This window comes from Mya arenaria, chromosome 2, assembly GCF_026914265.1.
Source record: "Mya arenaria isolate MELC-2E11 chromosome 2, ASM2691426v1".
Classification (NCBI taxonomy): Eukaryota; Metazoa; Mollusca; class Bivalvia; order Myida; family Myidae; genus Mya; species Mya arenaria.
Genome location: NC_069123.1, coordinates 22,529,373 through 22,545,167, shown reverse-complemented (window position 1 = coordinate 22,545,167; position 15,795 = coordinate 22,529,373). Strand labels below are relative to the sequence as shown.

Genomic DNA, 15,795 nt, shown 5'->3' with positions numbered 1-15,795 from the left:
AGAGAGGCAAAATGTCTATACCACTGGACCACTCTCACCCTGGTGGGGATCACATCCTCAACGTCATGTGTGAGAGGCAAAGAGTCTATACCACTAGACCTCTCTCAGCCTAGTGAGGCTCACACCCAAAACCTCTAAGGCGCGAGGCAAAGAGTCTATACCAATAGACCTCTCTCACCCTAGTGAGGCTCACATCCACAACCTCTAAGGCGCGAGGCAAAGAGTCTATACCATTAGACCTCTCTCACCCTGGTGGGGATCACACCCAAAACCTCTTGTGTGAGAGGCAAAATGCCTAAACACTTGACCACACTTAACTAGTTGCCAAGAGGTATTTGTATTTCTAGAGTAATTCGTAACACTTAAAAAGTATTTACCTCATGATGGACATAAAACATTTATCTTGATTAAAAACTCCCTATTTAATGAAAATTCTAAACAGATTACTCTCTGTGCATTTTTAGTTTAAATTCTCAATCAATGAACTCCTAAAACATTACCATTCCTTTCAAAGGTCAAATCTTTGTAATCACTTCCTATAAATGGCACAAGATATTTCTTTGAAAGAGAAAAAAGTCCATTAGAAAGAACACTTTGATAGATGCTTTTGCCTGATATATAGAGACTTTTCACTGGATCAATCAATGTAACCATTTATTTAGAAATCTATTTGACAGTCCATATAGCTTTCTTAAAAAAATGTAATTCTTGGCCCTGTCAACTGTCTGTTTGTGTATCTTCTATCGGTTACTATTTAAGAGCAATTAGAATGTTTACAATATCGTCTGTATGTGTAACTTTAATTTTGGTTACTATTTAAGGGCAATTGAATGTCAACAATAACACGTGTATGTGTAACTTTAATTTCGGTTACTATTTAAGGGCAATTTGAAAGTTAACAATAACACGTGTATGTGTAACTTTAATTTCGGTTACTATTTAAGGGCAATTTGAAAGTTAACAATAGTGTCTGTATGTGTAACTATTGGTTACTATTCAAGCCTTAGGGCAATTAGAATGTTAACAATATCATCTGTATGTGTAAATATTGGTTACTTTTTAAAGGCAATTAGAAAGTTAACAATAACCGGTTTCCATTTAAGATCAATTAGAATGTTAACAAGAGATGTTTGTCAAACATTATGCCCCCCTGAGCGCCATGTTGTCAGGATTATATGGACAATTGAATGAAATATGCATGGACCAAAATGACAGCTGATTTGTCACTGACATTGGATGCCCTTGAGACAGTTTTAAGATTATGGCCATTCATAGTGTGAGGATAGAGTGTGTTATGACCATTACCTTTGACTCTATGACCTCAAAATCCATAGAGTCATCAGCTGGTCACCAAAAATCTAAATGTCAAGTTTGAGGGCCATGGGTGCAGGCATTGACAAGTTATTACACAGACAAGCTTTTTTCGTTCAAGGTCATTGTGACCTTGACCTTGGACCTGATGACCCCAAATTTCATAAGGGGTCATCTACAGGTCAGACGCAACTCCAAGTCAAGTTTGAGGGCCATGGGTGCAGGCATTGTTGAGTTATCAGTAAAAACATTTTCGCATTCACGGTCACTGTGAACTTGACCTTTGACCCGATGACTCCTAAAATCAATAAGGGTCATCTACTGGTCAGGCCCAACTTCCATGTCAAGTTTGATGATCATAGGTTCAGGCATTGTTGAGATATCAATGGGAGAAGATTTGTTACCTTTTTTGCGTTAAAGGTTACTGTGATCTTGACCTTGGCCCGATGACCCCCAAAGTCAAGAGGAGTCATCTACTGGTCAGGACCAACCTTCATGTCAAGTTTGATAAACATAGGTCCAGGAATTGTCGAGTTTGCTTTAAAGGTCACTGTAACCTTGACCTTTGACCCCTAAAATCAAAAGGGGTCATCTACTGGTCAGGCCCAACCTCCAAGTCAAAGTTTGAGAGCCATGGGTGCAGGCATTGTTGAGTTATCACTCGGCCAACCTTCTATCATTCAAGGTCACTGTGACCTTGACCTTTGGCCACATGACCCCTAAAATCAATAGGGGTCATCTACTGATCAGGCCCAACCTCCAAGTCAAGTTTGAGGGCCATAGGTGCAGGCATTGTTGAGTTATCACTCGGACAACCTTCTATCATTCAAAGTCACTGTGACCTTGACCTTTGGCCCGATGACCCCCAAAAACAATAGCGGTCTTCTACTGGTCAGGCCCAACCTCCAAGTCAAGTATGAGGGCCATGGATGCAGGCATTGTTGAGTTATCACTCGGACAACCTTTTATCATTCAAGCTCACTGTGACCTTGACCTTTGGCCCGATGACCCCCCAAAACATTAGGGGTCATCTACTGGTCAGGCCCAACTTCCATATCAAGTTTGATGACCATAGGTCTAGGCATGGTTGAGTTATCACTTGGACAAGCTTTAAAATTCTTTTACCATTAAAGGTCACTGTGACCTTGACCTTTGACCCAATGAGCCCTAAAATCTGTAGGGGTCATCTACTGGTCAGGCCCAACCTTCAAGTTCAGTTTGACCATACGTCCAGGAATTGTTGAGTTATCACTCGCACAAGCTTTGGTCTACCGACGGACCGACCGACCTATAGACCGACGGACTGACATGTGCAAAGCAATATACCCCTCTTCTTTGAAGGGGGGCATAACAAAAACATGCAGACACCTTTGTGACATTTGAAGAATGTTTGGTTATAAAACATTGCGCATGTTTTCATTTTAAAGAGTTGTGTAATTTTTTACATACAAGGAAACCTTAATTCATTGACACCATCCAACTTATGTTTCTATTCAGTTTGACATGCTGATACATTGTTGCATTTCGTCCATTTTATCTGTGTACAATATCTCCAAACATAACTTGCTCCGGATTGAGTCCGAGTCTACTAGACGATTTTGCACTGACTCAGAATTAGCATCTAGCTGTTTGTCCTGAATTCTAGGTATGGATTGTAATAGTAATACTTATTCAAGCAGACAGATTTCCCCCAGAATAGTATTCATTTTTATAATAATTAAATTACCCGCAGTACTAGCATATAACCCTAAATAATATACCTAATTACACTAGTTCAGACAGAATTTATTTCCCCTTAAAACATTAATTTAGAAGTACTAAATTACCCTAAATAATATAACTGTAGGCAGAACTAACTTTCCCTGAATAAGACACTAATTCAGGCAGTACTTACTTACCGTATTATAATGTGTCACGGACACATTTTTATGCCCCAGAATTCAATTTTAAAAAATGCCTACGTCCTATCTATATTATTAGGTTTCTGTCATTTTATTTTTTTTCGGATTTTATGTAGAAGGTTTCAGTATTAAATTAATAAATGATCATGCAAACTGTGAAGTGGCATCATTGTGCACTGTCAATGACATGTACCAATGGCAGTGATGTTCGTAGAATTATACCATGTGCTTGTAATACTTACCTGGTGTTACCATGTTGATTACATTTACGTACAATATACCATTGCTTTTATTATTTATGTAAATGTACTGTACTACTTTATAACCTTTGCCATTTTCATGATTCAATCCAATTTTCAAAACAAATATGGTGGCTGCTGATTATGAATTTGTTTCACTGCGTCCTATACATCTATGGTATTAATGTTTTTTTACCCGACTTTTCACATTTTTTAGTCTGTGTTCTATCTTTGCTAGCGTCCTATACATAGGTTCCCTGAATGATAGCAATATAGGACTAACTTGCCACTGTATACTTACCTACTTTATAGTTGGGGCCTTGGTCTGTAAGGCCAACCACTATTATCCATGCAATATAACCTTACCATGGATATGCTCACACAGATCAGGACAAAAACAACTTACCATGGTATCGGATGATGTTTTGGTTGATCAGGTATCAGTGACTTAATTCATTAATTCAGGCCGTATTAACCAGGCCAGATTATGAGCCTACTGGACTAATCTGCTTAAATTATGTTATACTCTGTACCTACCCTCACACTTCAAGCCTTGGTGAAGAAGTCCATACAGAAGTGAACCACACTGGTCACAAAAAGTTGGGCTGCCATATGTGTGAACTTTGAACTTGTGATTGTTTGTAGCCTGCAATATATACATATTTATGGTAATTAAGAACATATTTTGTTAATTAAATTGTTACATTTTATTCCAATTACGAAAAGTAAATCAGGTTAATTCTGGCATGTGTGTGCGGATTTCATTATTATATTCAAATTTTATGATAAATATCATTTCAAATGTCAATCTTACATGCTGAATTTCTTATAATTAGTGATGTTCCAATGATTGATTATAATCGAAAATCAATGGGTTGGGCCTGAAATCGGCGACAATCGATTGTATTTGGATATAATAAATCATCAAAAAAAAAAAAAAAATGAAAAAATATAAGTAAGTGTTCAGATGTTGTCCTTAACAAAATTCTTCATAAGCCACAATGAGCAAGTGAATGAACTATTTTTTATACATCACTTAATAACTTCAATCATAGACATAACGTATATGCATATAATGATAAAGAATTTAATACTGTGGATGAATAAAACTTCAATTCAGGTTCTATCTAGTATTCTAAAACATGAGGCCCAAAAGGGCCTATGCTCTACTGGCATGGCTCTTGTGGTCATTTTCAATCCAGAGCATGTACGTTTGAGTAATAGGCAACAAATATATAGTTCACTTTTAGTGTTTGGGTTAGCTGAAAACGCTGCACGTTCAACATCTGAGGACAGAAAGTGTTGTAAGCAGATTAGTTGCATGAACTATTTTAATATGTGCCAAGTAAAGGTAATCTGAGGGTAAAAAATATCTGCTTTCAAAACTGTACTCATCGTCAAAATTTCATTTCTGTAGCTTTAAAAATAACAAGTCGGTCAAAGTCAAGGACATCCGAGGACAACATTAATGCTTGTTTGTAAAACTGTTCACATGGTCAAAATTTCATTACTGTAGCTTTAAAAATAAATAAGTCAAAAGGGGTGGGGCCAGCTTTTGCCCAAGGGGCATTATTTCAAATGTTTTCAATTGCATCATATGATACACCACAACAAATATCAAAGGTATGGGCCTTGTGGTTTGAAACAAGAAGATTTTGAAAATATATCTTGAATAAGTCTCTAGGAAAATTGTGACACCCAGGGCAGTGCCAGTTTTGACCCAAGGTGCATAATTTGAACAACCATGGTAGTGGACCACTAAAAAAAGCCTTTTTCAAAATAGCAAGGATCAGTAATGACACCAGGGGCATAGTTTGAACAAACCTTCACAAGCAATTGTGACTTTACATGTAAACTTGGTTAAAAATAGACTTCGGTCATGTAGACTTGGCTAAAAATAGACTTAGCTTAAAATAGCATTTTTTATACTTTCAAGACCCATAATCCAGGCATGCATGGGCAGATCTGGCTTGTTTTCAAAAGGAACCGAGTTCTAATGGATATCTAAATACTGTACAAGTTTCATCGAGATACAATCAAAACTGAAGACTGTATCATGTTCACAAGCAATTGTTTACAGACAAACTGATTCTTTAATACTTTAAAGACCCATAATCTAGGCATGCATGGTCGGATCTGGCTGGTTTTTGATAGGAACTGAGCTCTAATGGATATCTAAATACTGTACACGTTTCATCGAGATACAATCAAAACTGAAGACTGTATCGTGTTCACAAGCAATTGTTTACAGACGCACGGATGCACATACTACGTACACATTTCCATTGCATAAGCTCTTCTGGCCTTTGGCCAGTAGAGCTAAAAACGATTGTACTATCGATAATCAGTTACTCGAGTTATTTGAATGGAACCGATTATCGACAGAAAAATATGAACCAATTCCCAACACTACTAATAATATAAGAACTTTCTTACAAATTTGTAAAACAAAATGATTGTACTATCGCATAATCAGTTACTTTATTTGAATGGAACCGATTATCGACAGAAAAATACGAACCAATTCCCAACACTACTAATAATATGAGAACTTTCTTACAAATTTGTAAAACAAAATGATGAGCATTTTCACATCATTATTTATGAAAAGGCCAGAACAATTTAGAAAACGGCAATTGAGTAAAGGAATAATTATGTTCTTGCCTGCTCTTGTATTCATAAATTCATTACAAACATGATTCTTGATGTAGGTTCTTTGCATGATATAGGATTTTAGTAACACTGTCTGCCTGATTTATTATATCGCTATAGTTTTGCATCTTATGCAGAAATGTTCTATGTTGGAATAAACAATTTAATTAGTATTTCCAGACAGAAGAAATTAACGCTGATGTGAAAAATTGTTTGCAAGTTTGTGATAATGAGGTCACACAGTTGCTAGGGTGTCTCTTTTTATCACTTCTATTTCTATTTTAATGCCTTTATCTTGGAAAATCAAACATATCTCAGCTGCTATAATGGACTGTGAGAAGACACAAGATTTCTAAAATGCAGTTCACCAACAGTAGTTAAGTTTTCCCTCCGGTGACTCTCTGTTCTGACTTTGTTTTCACCGAACTGGCTGTAAAAGCATAAAGATTCACTATTTCCATTTGTCAGGAACATTTTGTTTCCATAGCAACCATTTTACAACTGTAGAAGCGTACACCTTCGGGACAGAAATGTGTGTGACAATAGTTGACAGTGATTAACAATGCGTGAGGAGGCTGAAAACAATTCAAAATCAACAAGTGCATGTTGAGGTGTTTTAAAATAAAGAGATGACAGACTACATAAGAAATTCCCCTCCCCACCCCCCCTCAAAACCATTTCTTGTTAAAGTATATAAGAGATTCCGAGGATCTGCTTTATGAATCTCTCTCATACTGCAGATTTAAACCAATTCCAGCTTTGATACTAAATACAGCATAATCATGTCTCCTGAAATACTTAGCCACCACATGTGACACACAACAGACATTATATTAAATCTATATATGGGTTTCAAAGTTCAGAAATAGAGAAAAAGTTTAGTCCTTTATGGTTTTAGATCTCATATCTCATTTTGTGTACTATCTGTGACGCATTCTCTATTCCTGTAACATAACCGATCATGGGCGGCGTCAGGATTTGGCATAAGAGGGCCCATATTTGAAAATGCCCCCTCCACTAGAACAGAAAAGTATATTGTTTAAACATGGTTATCAAATTTGAAAAAATATTTGGCTAGTTTTAATTTGAAATGGTGCATCATTCTATTTGCTAATGCAGGTGAGCAAAGACTTGTTTATCCATTTCAACACACATTTTTTGAGAACATGATCCAGCTGGAGTCTGAACTCTGTTTTCATAATGTCATCTAAATTACAGGAAATTCCTTTAATTTAAATGAATAGCTTATTTTTGTTTACAGCTGACAGTGAAACAAGAGTGCTGTAATGAGAACACCAACACTCTTCCCTCGAACACCAACACTCTTCCCTCGAACAACAACATTCCCTCGAACACCAACACTCTTCCCTCGTACACCAACACTCTTTCCTCGAACACCAACACTCTTCCCTCGAACACCAACACTCTTCCCTCGAACCAGGGGCAGGACTTGACATGATTAAAGCCAAAGGTATGTGCCATGATGTACATTTGCCAATTGTCAAAGGAAACATGTGAACAAAAGTTTTAATTCAATTTATTGAGTTATGGCTATCTATAGTTAAACCTTTTTCACCACAATGATGCTGATGCCACCACCAAGGACACCTGAATGCTATAAAAATACGTGGACTTTGAAAACAGACAATTTCAAACAGAAGCACTTCCGAAAAACTGTTATAGTCCTTAATCTCAAAATTGCTGTACATTGAAATTAAATTCATTTAAAAATTAGAAAAAGTTACTTCAGACCATCAGCAAATTAGTTTTGACGACAAATTCTTGAAACAGACATCGCATGAGTGTACTAATGAAGACATTAACGCTATTCATTCAATTAGTCTTACATTCTTATGCACAAGGGAAATCCAAAGCCTAAATATTTTAAATTATACATCAAAACTCTTTGTCTAATTCCTAAAATGGAAACAACAACTGAAGTATAGAAAGTGCTTCTTAAAGAACAGCCCTAACACTTCACATGAAGACACGAGTTATTGTGAACTTGTTTAAAATCATTTATTTACTAATCCATTTACCCCAAGTCATGAAAATATTCAAGATACCTTGCAACTTAAAATAAACATCATAATAAGGGAAAACTCATAGAAAAAAGGAGATGAGACTCCTGATTGAAAACTAGCACACAGCCCGGAATACAGTGTGGGAGAGACTGAAGACCTCTTAAACATTGATGTTTGCTTATGTATATTATGGAGTTAAACCTTTTTTAAAACAGAAATTCTCCACATTTTGTCTATAACTTGAGCATGATCAAACATCTAGCTCAAATCTTTGAATGTGTATAACATACTAGTTCATGAATCATCCCAAAAAAGTTACTTATTGCTTTTCTGACTAAGTAAACATTTTCAAACTCAGACTTTAGGAAGAAAAAATAACACCAAAAATACCAACAATAGACGACAACAGTATGCGGCTCCATAACTGTACTGCCTTATAGAATTTCAGAAAATTACAGCAACCGCAAGGGAGCAATCTATTGTGACATCGGACCCTGCATTCTGCAAAACTAAAACTGAATAACTGGAGAAATTTATCATCATTGTCTGCTAATAGACATAAAACAAAGTGCAGAGATCCTTATCACAGAATTTCCATGGAATTTACTTATCTGGATGGACTGTTTGGAATTGGTAAAAGATATGGTTTTTAATTGCAAATAAAATAATTCTGACAGCAACCTTCAAATCAGTTATGTTTGACCTCAAAGTCACTTAGTAGCAAAAATCATGTCATTAAGAAAGCCCGACTTACAAGGAAACATTTTTAGCATTGGAGGATACGGAAATTTGATTTAATGGTATGTAACCTTCAACCCGTATATAACCTATTTGTTGATGGCTTAAAGGTGGGCATGGACCAACAATAGTGTAACTCTAGTCAGATAATGACAAGTACATGGTCAATGACAACTGGGATGTCGGGAGTTTAGGGACGCTGACAGATTCATGACCCGCTAGTCACAAATGAAGGCTTCCCTGTATGTACTAATTATGTCATTATAGCCTCAACAACCCTTTTATGATAGCTTGTCAACATGTCAAGGTCCCGAGCTGGTGTTATTACTTGTACATCATGTTACAAACATGGAAGTTTCATCTTTATTGGACTTTGATCCAAACACTTCAAATGTCTGAAACAAATATCTAACCCATTAAGAAATCACCATCTTAATGAGCACAAAATTTACTTCTAATTGAATCAACTACAGGTATTAAAGTGTACACACAAAAAAATGTTTCTGAAATGCTGTGGTGAGGCCAATTACCAATTACTTGGAAACCTCGCCAAGCACAGGAATGAAAGCATGAAAGGGGGTATATTTATGTACAGGTAGCAGTTGTTCAGTCTGGAATACATTCTTCTTCATTGTACAACCTGATCTGATTTTCTGCACTTTTGCCTAGCATATAGACCAGGAAACTAAGCCAGTGCTAGGCAATAAGCTTCAAGGCAGAGCAAACAATCAGGTTCATTCATCATTGTATTGCATTAACCTTATTAAGTCGATGAAACAAGTTAACATCCTTATTACATAAAGTCAGGGTGCAAACACTATTGTTACTAACTAATAATAACTACCATTTTGTTTACATCATACAAGCCTGAAATAAGTCATGTGTGTCTGCAGGACATCAGGAGAAAACAGTAGGAAATCATGTCATCCGGTGGAAACAGTAGAAAATCACATCATCAGGAGAAAACAGTAGGAAATCATGTCATCAGGTGAAAACAGTAGGAAATCATGTCATCAGGAGGAAACAGTAGGAAATCATGTCATCAGGAGAAAACAGTAGGAAATCATGTCATCAGGTGGAAACAGAAGGAAATCATGTCATCAGGAGGTAACAGTAGGAAATCACGTCATCAGGAGAAAACAGTAGGAAATCATGTCATCAGGAGGTAACAGTAGGAAATCATGTCATCAGGAGAAAACAGTAGGAAATCATGTCATCAGGAGGTAACAGTAGGAAATCATGTCATCAGGAGTTAACATTAGGAAATCATGTCATCAGGAGGTAACAGTAGGAACTCATGTCATCGGGTGGAAACAGTTGGAAATCATGTCATCAGGAGGTAACAGTAGGAAATCAAGTCATCGGGAGTTAACATTAGGAAATCATGTCATCAGGAGGTAACAGTAGGAAATCATGTCATCAGGAGTTAACATTAGGAAATCATGTCATCAGGAGGTAACAGTAGGAAATCATGTCATCGGGTGGAAACAGTTGGAAATCATGTCATCAGGAGGTAACAGTAGGAAATCATGTCATCAGGAGTTAACATTAGGAAATCATGTCATCAGGAGGTAACAGTAGGAAATCATGTCATCGGGTGGAAACAGTAGGAAATCATGTTATCGGGTGGAAACAGTTAGAAATCATGTTATCAGGTGGAAACAGTAGGAAATCATGTCATCAGGAGAAAACAGTAGGAAATCATGTCATCAGGAGGTAACAGTAGGAAATCACGTCATCAGGAGGAAACAGAAGGAAATCATGTCATCGGGAGGAAACAGTAAGAAATCATGTCATCAGGAGGTAACAGTAGGAAATCAGGTCATCAGGAGGAAACAGTAGGAAATCACGCCATCAGGAAGAAACAGTAAGAAATCAAGTCATCTGGCGAAAACAGTAGGAAATCATGTCATCAGGAGGAAACGGTAGGAAACCATGTCATCAGGAGGAAACAGTAGGAAATCATGTCATCAGGAGGTAACAGTTGGAAATCATGTCATCAGGAGAAAACAGTAGGAAATCATGTCATCAGGAGGTAACAGTTGGAAATCATGTCATCAGGAGGAAACAGTAGGAAATCATGTCATCGGGTGGAAACAGTTGGAAATCATGTTATCAGGTGGAAACAGTAGGAAATCATGTCATCAGGAGGTAACAGTAGGAAATCACGTCATCAGGAGGAAACAGAAGGAAATCATGTCATCAGGAGAAAACAGTAGGAAATCATGTCATCAGGAGGTAACAGTAGGAAATCACGTCATCAGGAGGAAACAGAAGGAAATCATGTCATCGGGAGGAAACAGTAAGAAATCATGTCATCAGGAGGTAACAGTAGGAAATCAGGTCATCAGGAGGAAACAGTAGGAAATCATGTCATCAGGAGGTAACAGTAGGAAATCACGTCATCAGGAGGAAACAGTTGGAAATCACACCATCAGGAGGAAACAGTAAGAAATCAAGTCATCTGGCGAAAACAGTAGGAAATCATGTCATCAGGAGGAAATGGTAGGAAACCATGTCATCAGGAGGAAACAGTAGGAAATCATGTCATCGGGAGGTAACAGTAGGAAATCATGTCATCGGGAGGTAACAGTAGGAAATCATGTCATCAGGAAGTGACAGTAGGAAATCATGTCATCAGGTGAAAACAGTAGGAAATCATGTAATCGGGTGGAAACAGTAGGAAATCATGTCATCATGAGGAAACAGTAGGAAATAATGTCATTGGGAGAAACAGTAGGAAATCATGTCATCAGGAGGAAGCAGTAGGAAATTATGTCATCAGGAGAAAACAGTAGGAAATCATGTCATCTGGAGAAAACAGTGGGAAATCATGTCATCTGGAGAAAACAGTAGGAAATCATGTCATCTGGAGAAAACAGTAGGAAATAATGTCATCGGGAGAAAACAGTAGGAAATAATGTCATCGGGAGAAACAGTAGGAAATCACATCATCAGGAGGAAACAGTAGGAAATCATGTCATCAGGAGAAAACAGTAAGAAATCACGTCATCTGGAGAAAACAATAGGAAATCATGTCATCTGGAGAAAACAGTAGGAAATCATGTCATCGGGAGGAAACAGTAGGAAATCATGTCATCTGGAGGTAACAGTATAAAATCTTGTCATCAGGAGGAAACAGTAGGAAATCATGTCATCAGGAGGAAACAGTAGGAAATCATGTCATCGGGAGGAAACAGTAGGAAATCATGTCATCTGGAGGTAACAGTATAAAATCTTGTCATCAGGAGGAAACAGTAGGAAATCATGTCCTCGGGTGGAAACAGTTGGAACTCATGATATCAGGAAACAAGAGTGACACTCACAAAATATGCCCATCAATAATTTCTTGGATTCTAAGACAACTTACTGTCTCCTGAAAATCGTGTCTATAGATATAGACGATTAATCCCAAATCATGCCCAAAGACGATCAACGTGTTCGGGATTTGAAAAACAACATTCATGTAAAAATCGTCTCCAAGAGATGATCCATCCTTAATCGTACCCAAGAGACAATCAGTGTGTACTTGGCAAAGCATTTATACCGGCAAACATTCTTGGTAAAGATTTTATAGCTACAAACATTTTCAGTAAGTTTGGTGAAGGTCAGATGAGAATTGTTCAAGTTAGAGAGTAGACAAAGCTTAAATGGCAAGGGCAGTAATCCTGAAGTGCTTCGGGGCATTTGGCTGATTATCATACTTGACAGATTTATTTTACCAACAAATATTTTCAGCAAGTTTGGTGAAGATCAGATGATAACTGTTCAAATTAGACAGTGGACAAAGCAAAAATGGCAAATTTTGACCAATTCAAGGGCCATAATCCTGAAGAGCCTGGCTGGTTATAGAACTTTGCCAAGAATATATACCAACAAACATTTATAGTAGCAAGTTTGGTGAAATTCGGATAAAAACTGTTCAAGTTTGAGAGTAGACAAAGCTAAAATGGCCAATTTTGATAAATTCAGGGGGCCATAACTCTGGAGTGCCTAAAGCGATTAGGCTGGTTATCGAACTTGACCTAGATATTTCACCAACAAACACTTTCATGAAGTTTGGTGGAAATTGGATGAGAAATGTTCAAGTTAGAGAGCGGACAAAGCTAAAATGGACAATTTTGACAAATTCAGGGGGCCATAACTCTGGAGTGCCTAAAGCGATTTGGCTGGTTATTGAACTTGACCGAGATATTTCACCAACAAACACTTTCAAGACGTTTGGTGGAAATTGGATGAGAAATGATCAAGTTAGAGAGCGGACAAAGCTAAAATGGCCAATTTTGACAAATTCAGGGGGCCATAACTCTGGAGTGCCTAAAGCGATTTGGCTGGTTATCAAACTTGACCTAGATATTTCACCAACAAACACTTTCATGAAGTTTGGTGGAAATTGGATGAGAAATGTTCAAGTTAGAGAGCGGACAACATTGTGGAAACCCCCGGCCGCCGCCCGCCCAATTTTGACAAATTCAGGGGGCCATAACTCTGGAGTGCCTAGAGCGATTTGGCTGGTTATCGAACTTGACCTAGATTTTTCACCAACAAACACTTTCATGAAGTTTGGTGGAAATTGGATGAGAAATGTTCAAGTTAGAGAGCGGACAACATTGTGAAGCCGCCCACCCGCCCGCCCGCCCGCCCGCCCGCCCGCCCGCCCGCCATGGGTGTTCCCATAATACGGCCATCGTAAGATGGGCGTATAAAAACAGTAGGAAATCATGATATCAGGAAAAAACAGTAGGAAACCATGTAGTCGGGAGGAAACAGTAGGAAATCCTGTCATCAGGAGGTAACAGTAGGAAATCATGTCATCAGGAGTTAACATTAGGAAATCAAGTCATCGGGAGGAAACGGTAGGAAATCAAGTCATCGGGAGGAAACGGTAGGAAATCAAGTCATTGGAAGGTAACAGTAGGAAATCATGTCATCGGGAGGTAACATTAGGAAATCAAGTCATCAGGAGTTAACATTAGGAAATCCTGTCATCAGGAGGTAACAGTAGGAAATCACGTCATCAGGAGTTAACATTAGGAAATCAAGTCATTGGGAGGAAACGGTAGGAAATCAAATCATCGGGAGGTAACAGTAGGAAATCAAGTCATTGGGAGGAAACAGTAGGAAATCATGTCATCAGGAGTTAACATTAGGAAATCACGTCATTGGGAGGTAACAGTAGGAAATCAAGTCATTGGGAGGAAACGGTAGGAAATCAAGTCATTGGGAGGAAACGGTAGGAAATCAAGTCATTGGGAGGTAACAGTAGGAAATCACATCATCAGGAGTTAACATTAGGAAATCAAGTCATTGGGAGGAAACAGTAGGAAATCACATCATCAGGAGTTAACATTAGGAAATCAAGTCATTGGGAGGAAACAGTAGGAAATCACATCATCAGGAGTTAACATTAGGAAATCAAGTCATTGGGAGGTAACAGTAGGAAATCACATCATCAGGAGTTAACATTAGGAAATCAAGTCATTGGGAGGAAACAGTAGGAAATCACATCATCAGGAGTTAACATTAGGAAATCAAGTCATTGGGAGGTAACAGTAGGAAATCACATCATCAGGAGTTAACATTAGGAAATCACGTCACTGGGAGGAAACAGTAGGAAATCACATCATCAGGAGTTAACATTAGGAAATCAAGTCATTGGGAGGAAACAGTAGGAAATCACATCATCAGGAGTTAACATTAGGAAATCACGTCACTGGGAGGTAACAGTAGGAAATAACGTCATTGGGAGGTAACAGTAGGAAATCACATCATCAGGAGTTAACATTAGGAAATCAAGTCATTGGGAGGTAACAGTAGGAAATCACATCATCAGGAGTTAACATTAGGAAATCAAGTCATCAGGAGGAAACAGTAGGAAATCAAGTCATTAGGAGTTAACATTAGGAAATCAAGTCATTAGGAGTTAACATTAGGAAATCAAGTCATTGGGAGGTAACAGTAGGAAATCACATCATCAGGAGTTAACATTAGGAAATCAAGTCATCGGGAGGAAACGGTAGGAAATCACGTCACTGGGAGGTAACAGTAGGAAATCACAACATTGGGAGGTAACAGTAGGAAATCGTTTCTGTGCTGATACCTTATATTACTTTTAGTCGCAACACATATTTCATGTTCAATTTGATATCAGAGTCATAAAAAATCTTTATTTTTTGTCATACTAAACATTTGTAGAAAGAGCGCTGCTGAGGGAATGCCAACGGTAGTCTGTCTTTTATAGTCAAACAGGGGGCATAACTCAACAACTATTAAAGCCAGAGTTGGGGCTCTTGCCATACATGTGCATGTTGTCTCTAGCAACATGTCTACCAAATTTTATTTGAATTATCTTGAGCAGTTTTTGAGCTTTGACCCACTTAGATATATCCATGATGCTGCCGCTGCTGTTGCTGCTGATATCAAGGCTATGGCATAAGAGACGCGCTAAAAGTTGAATATATTCATGTACATCAAAAATATGAATGTACATTGTAGCATAACATTGCCAAACGTATGATAAACTAACTGCTGAACTACACACACCCAGGAACATTCAATTTAAGAAAACAACAGACTTCCAGCAACACATTAAATCCTTAGAGTTAACTGATCATTCCAACATTGAGATCAATGTGTTTCATATCTATGTATTCATATGTCAATCAGAACCATTGGTCTGTTAACCAGTACGGGATATTGACAGCAGCAGTCTTTAGAGCATTTGTAACCACCAAAGGACTACTAGAACCATTCTAAATTTTACAGTTCAACTTCTACAAAACAAATCTTGATTCTGAACAAAACTTCCAGAATTCAGAATGACTTTGACCTTGAACTAATAACATGAAACAGCAATCCATTGTAAATCTGAAAGTCTCAAATGCACATTTATGTTGTGATAAGCTTAGGGTTTGTTCGGTACAGGTAAGC

The 15,795-nt window shown here is 37.8% G+C and overlaps 1 protein-coding gene across 2 annotated transcripts in view; it reads right to left on the bottom strand.

Moving 5' to 3' along the window:
* The window catches only part of LOC128202729 (calcium-dependent protein kinase C-like), a 123,234-nt gene that overhangs the window by 90,164 nt on the left and 17,275 nt on the right, over positions 1-15,795 (bottom strand). For both annotated transcript variants that reach the window (XM_052903818.1, XM_052903809.1), the window contains exon 4: positions 3,989-4,097. In XM_052903818.1, the coding sequence (XP_052759778.1) occupies positions 3,989-4,097 (109 nt within the window). The remainder of the gene's footprint in view (positions 1-3,988; positions 4,098-15,795) is intronic.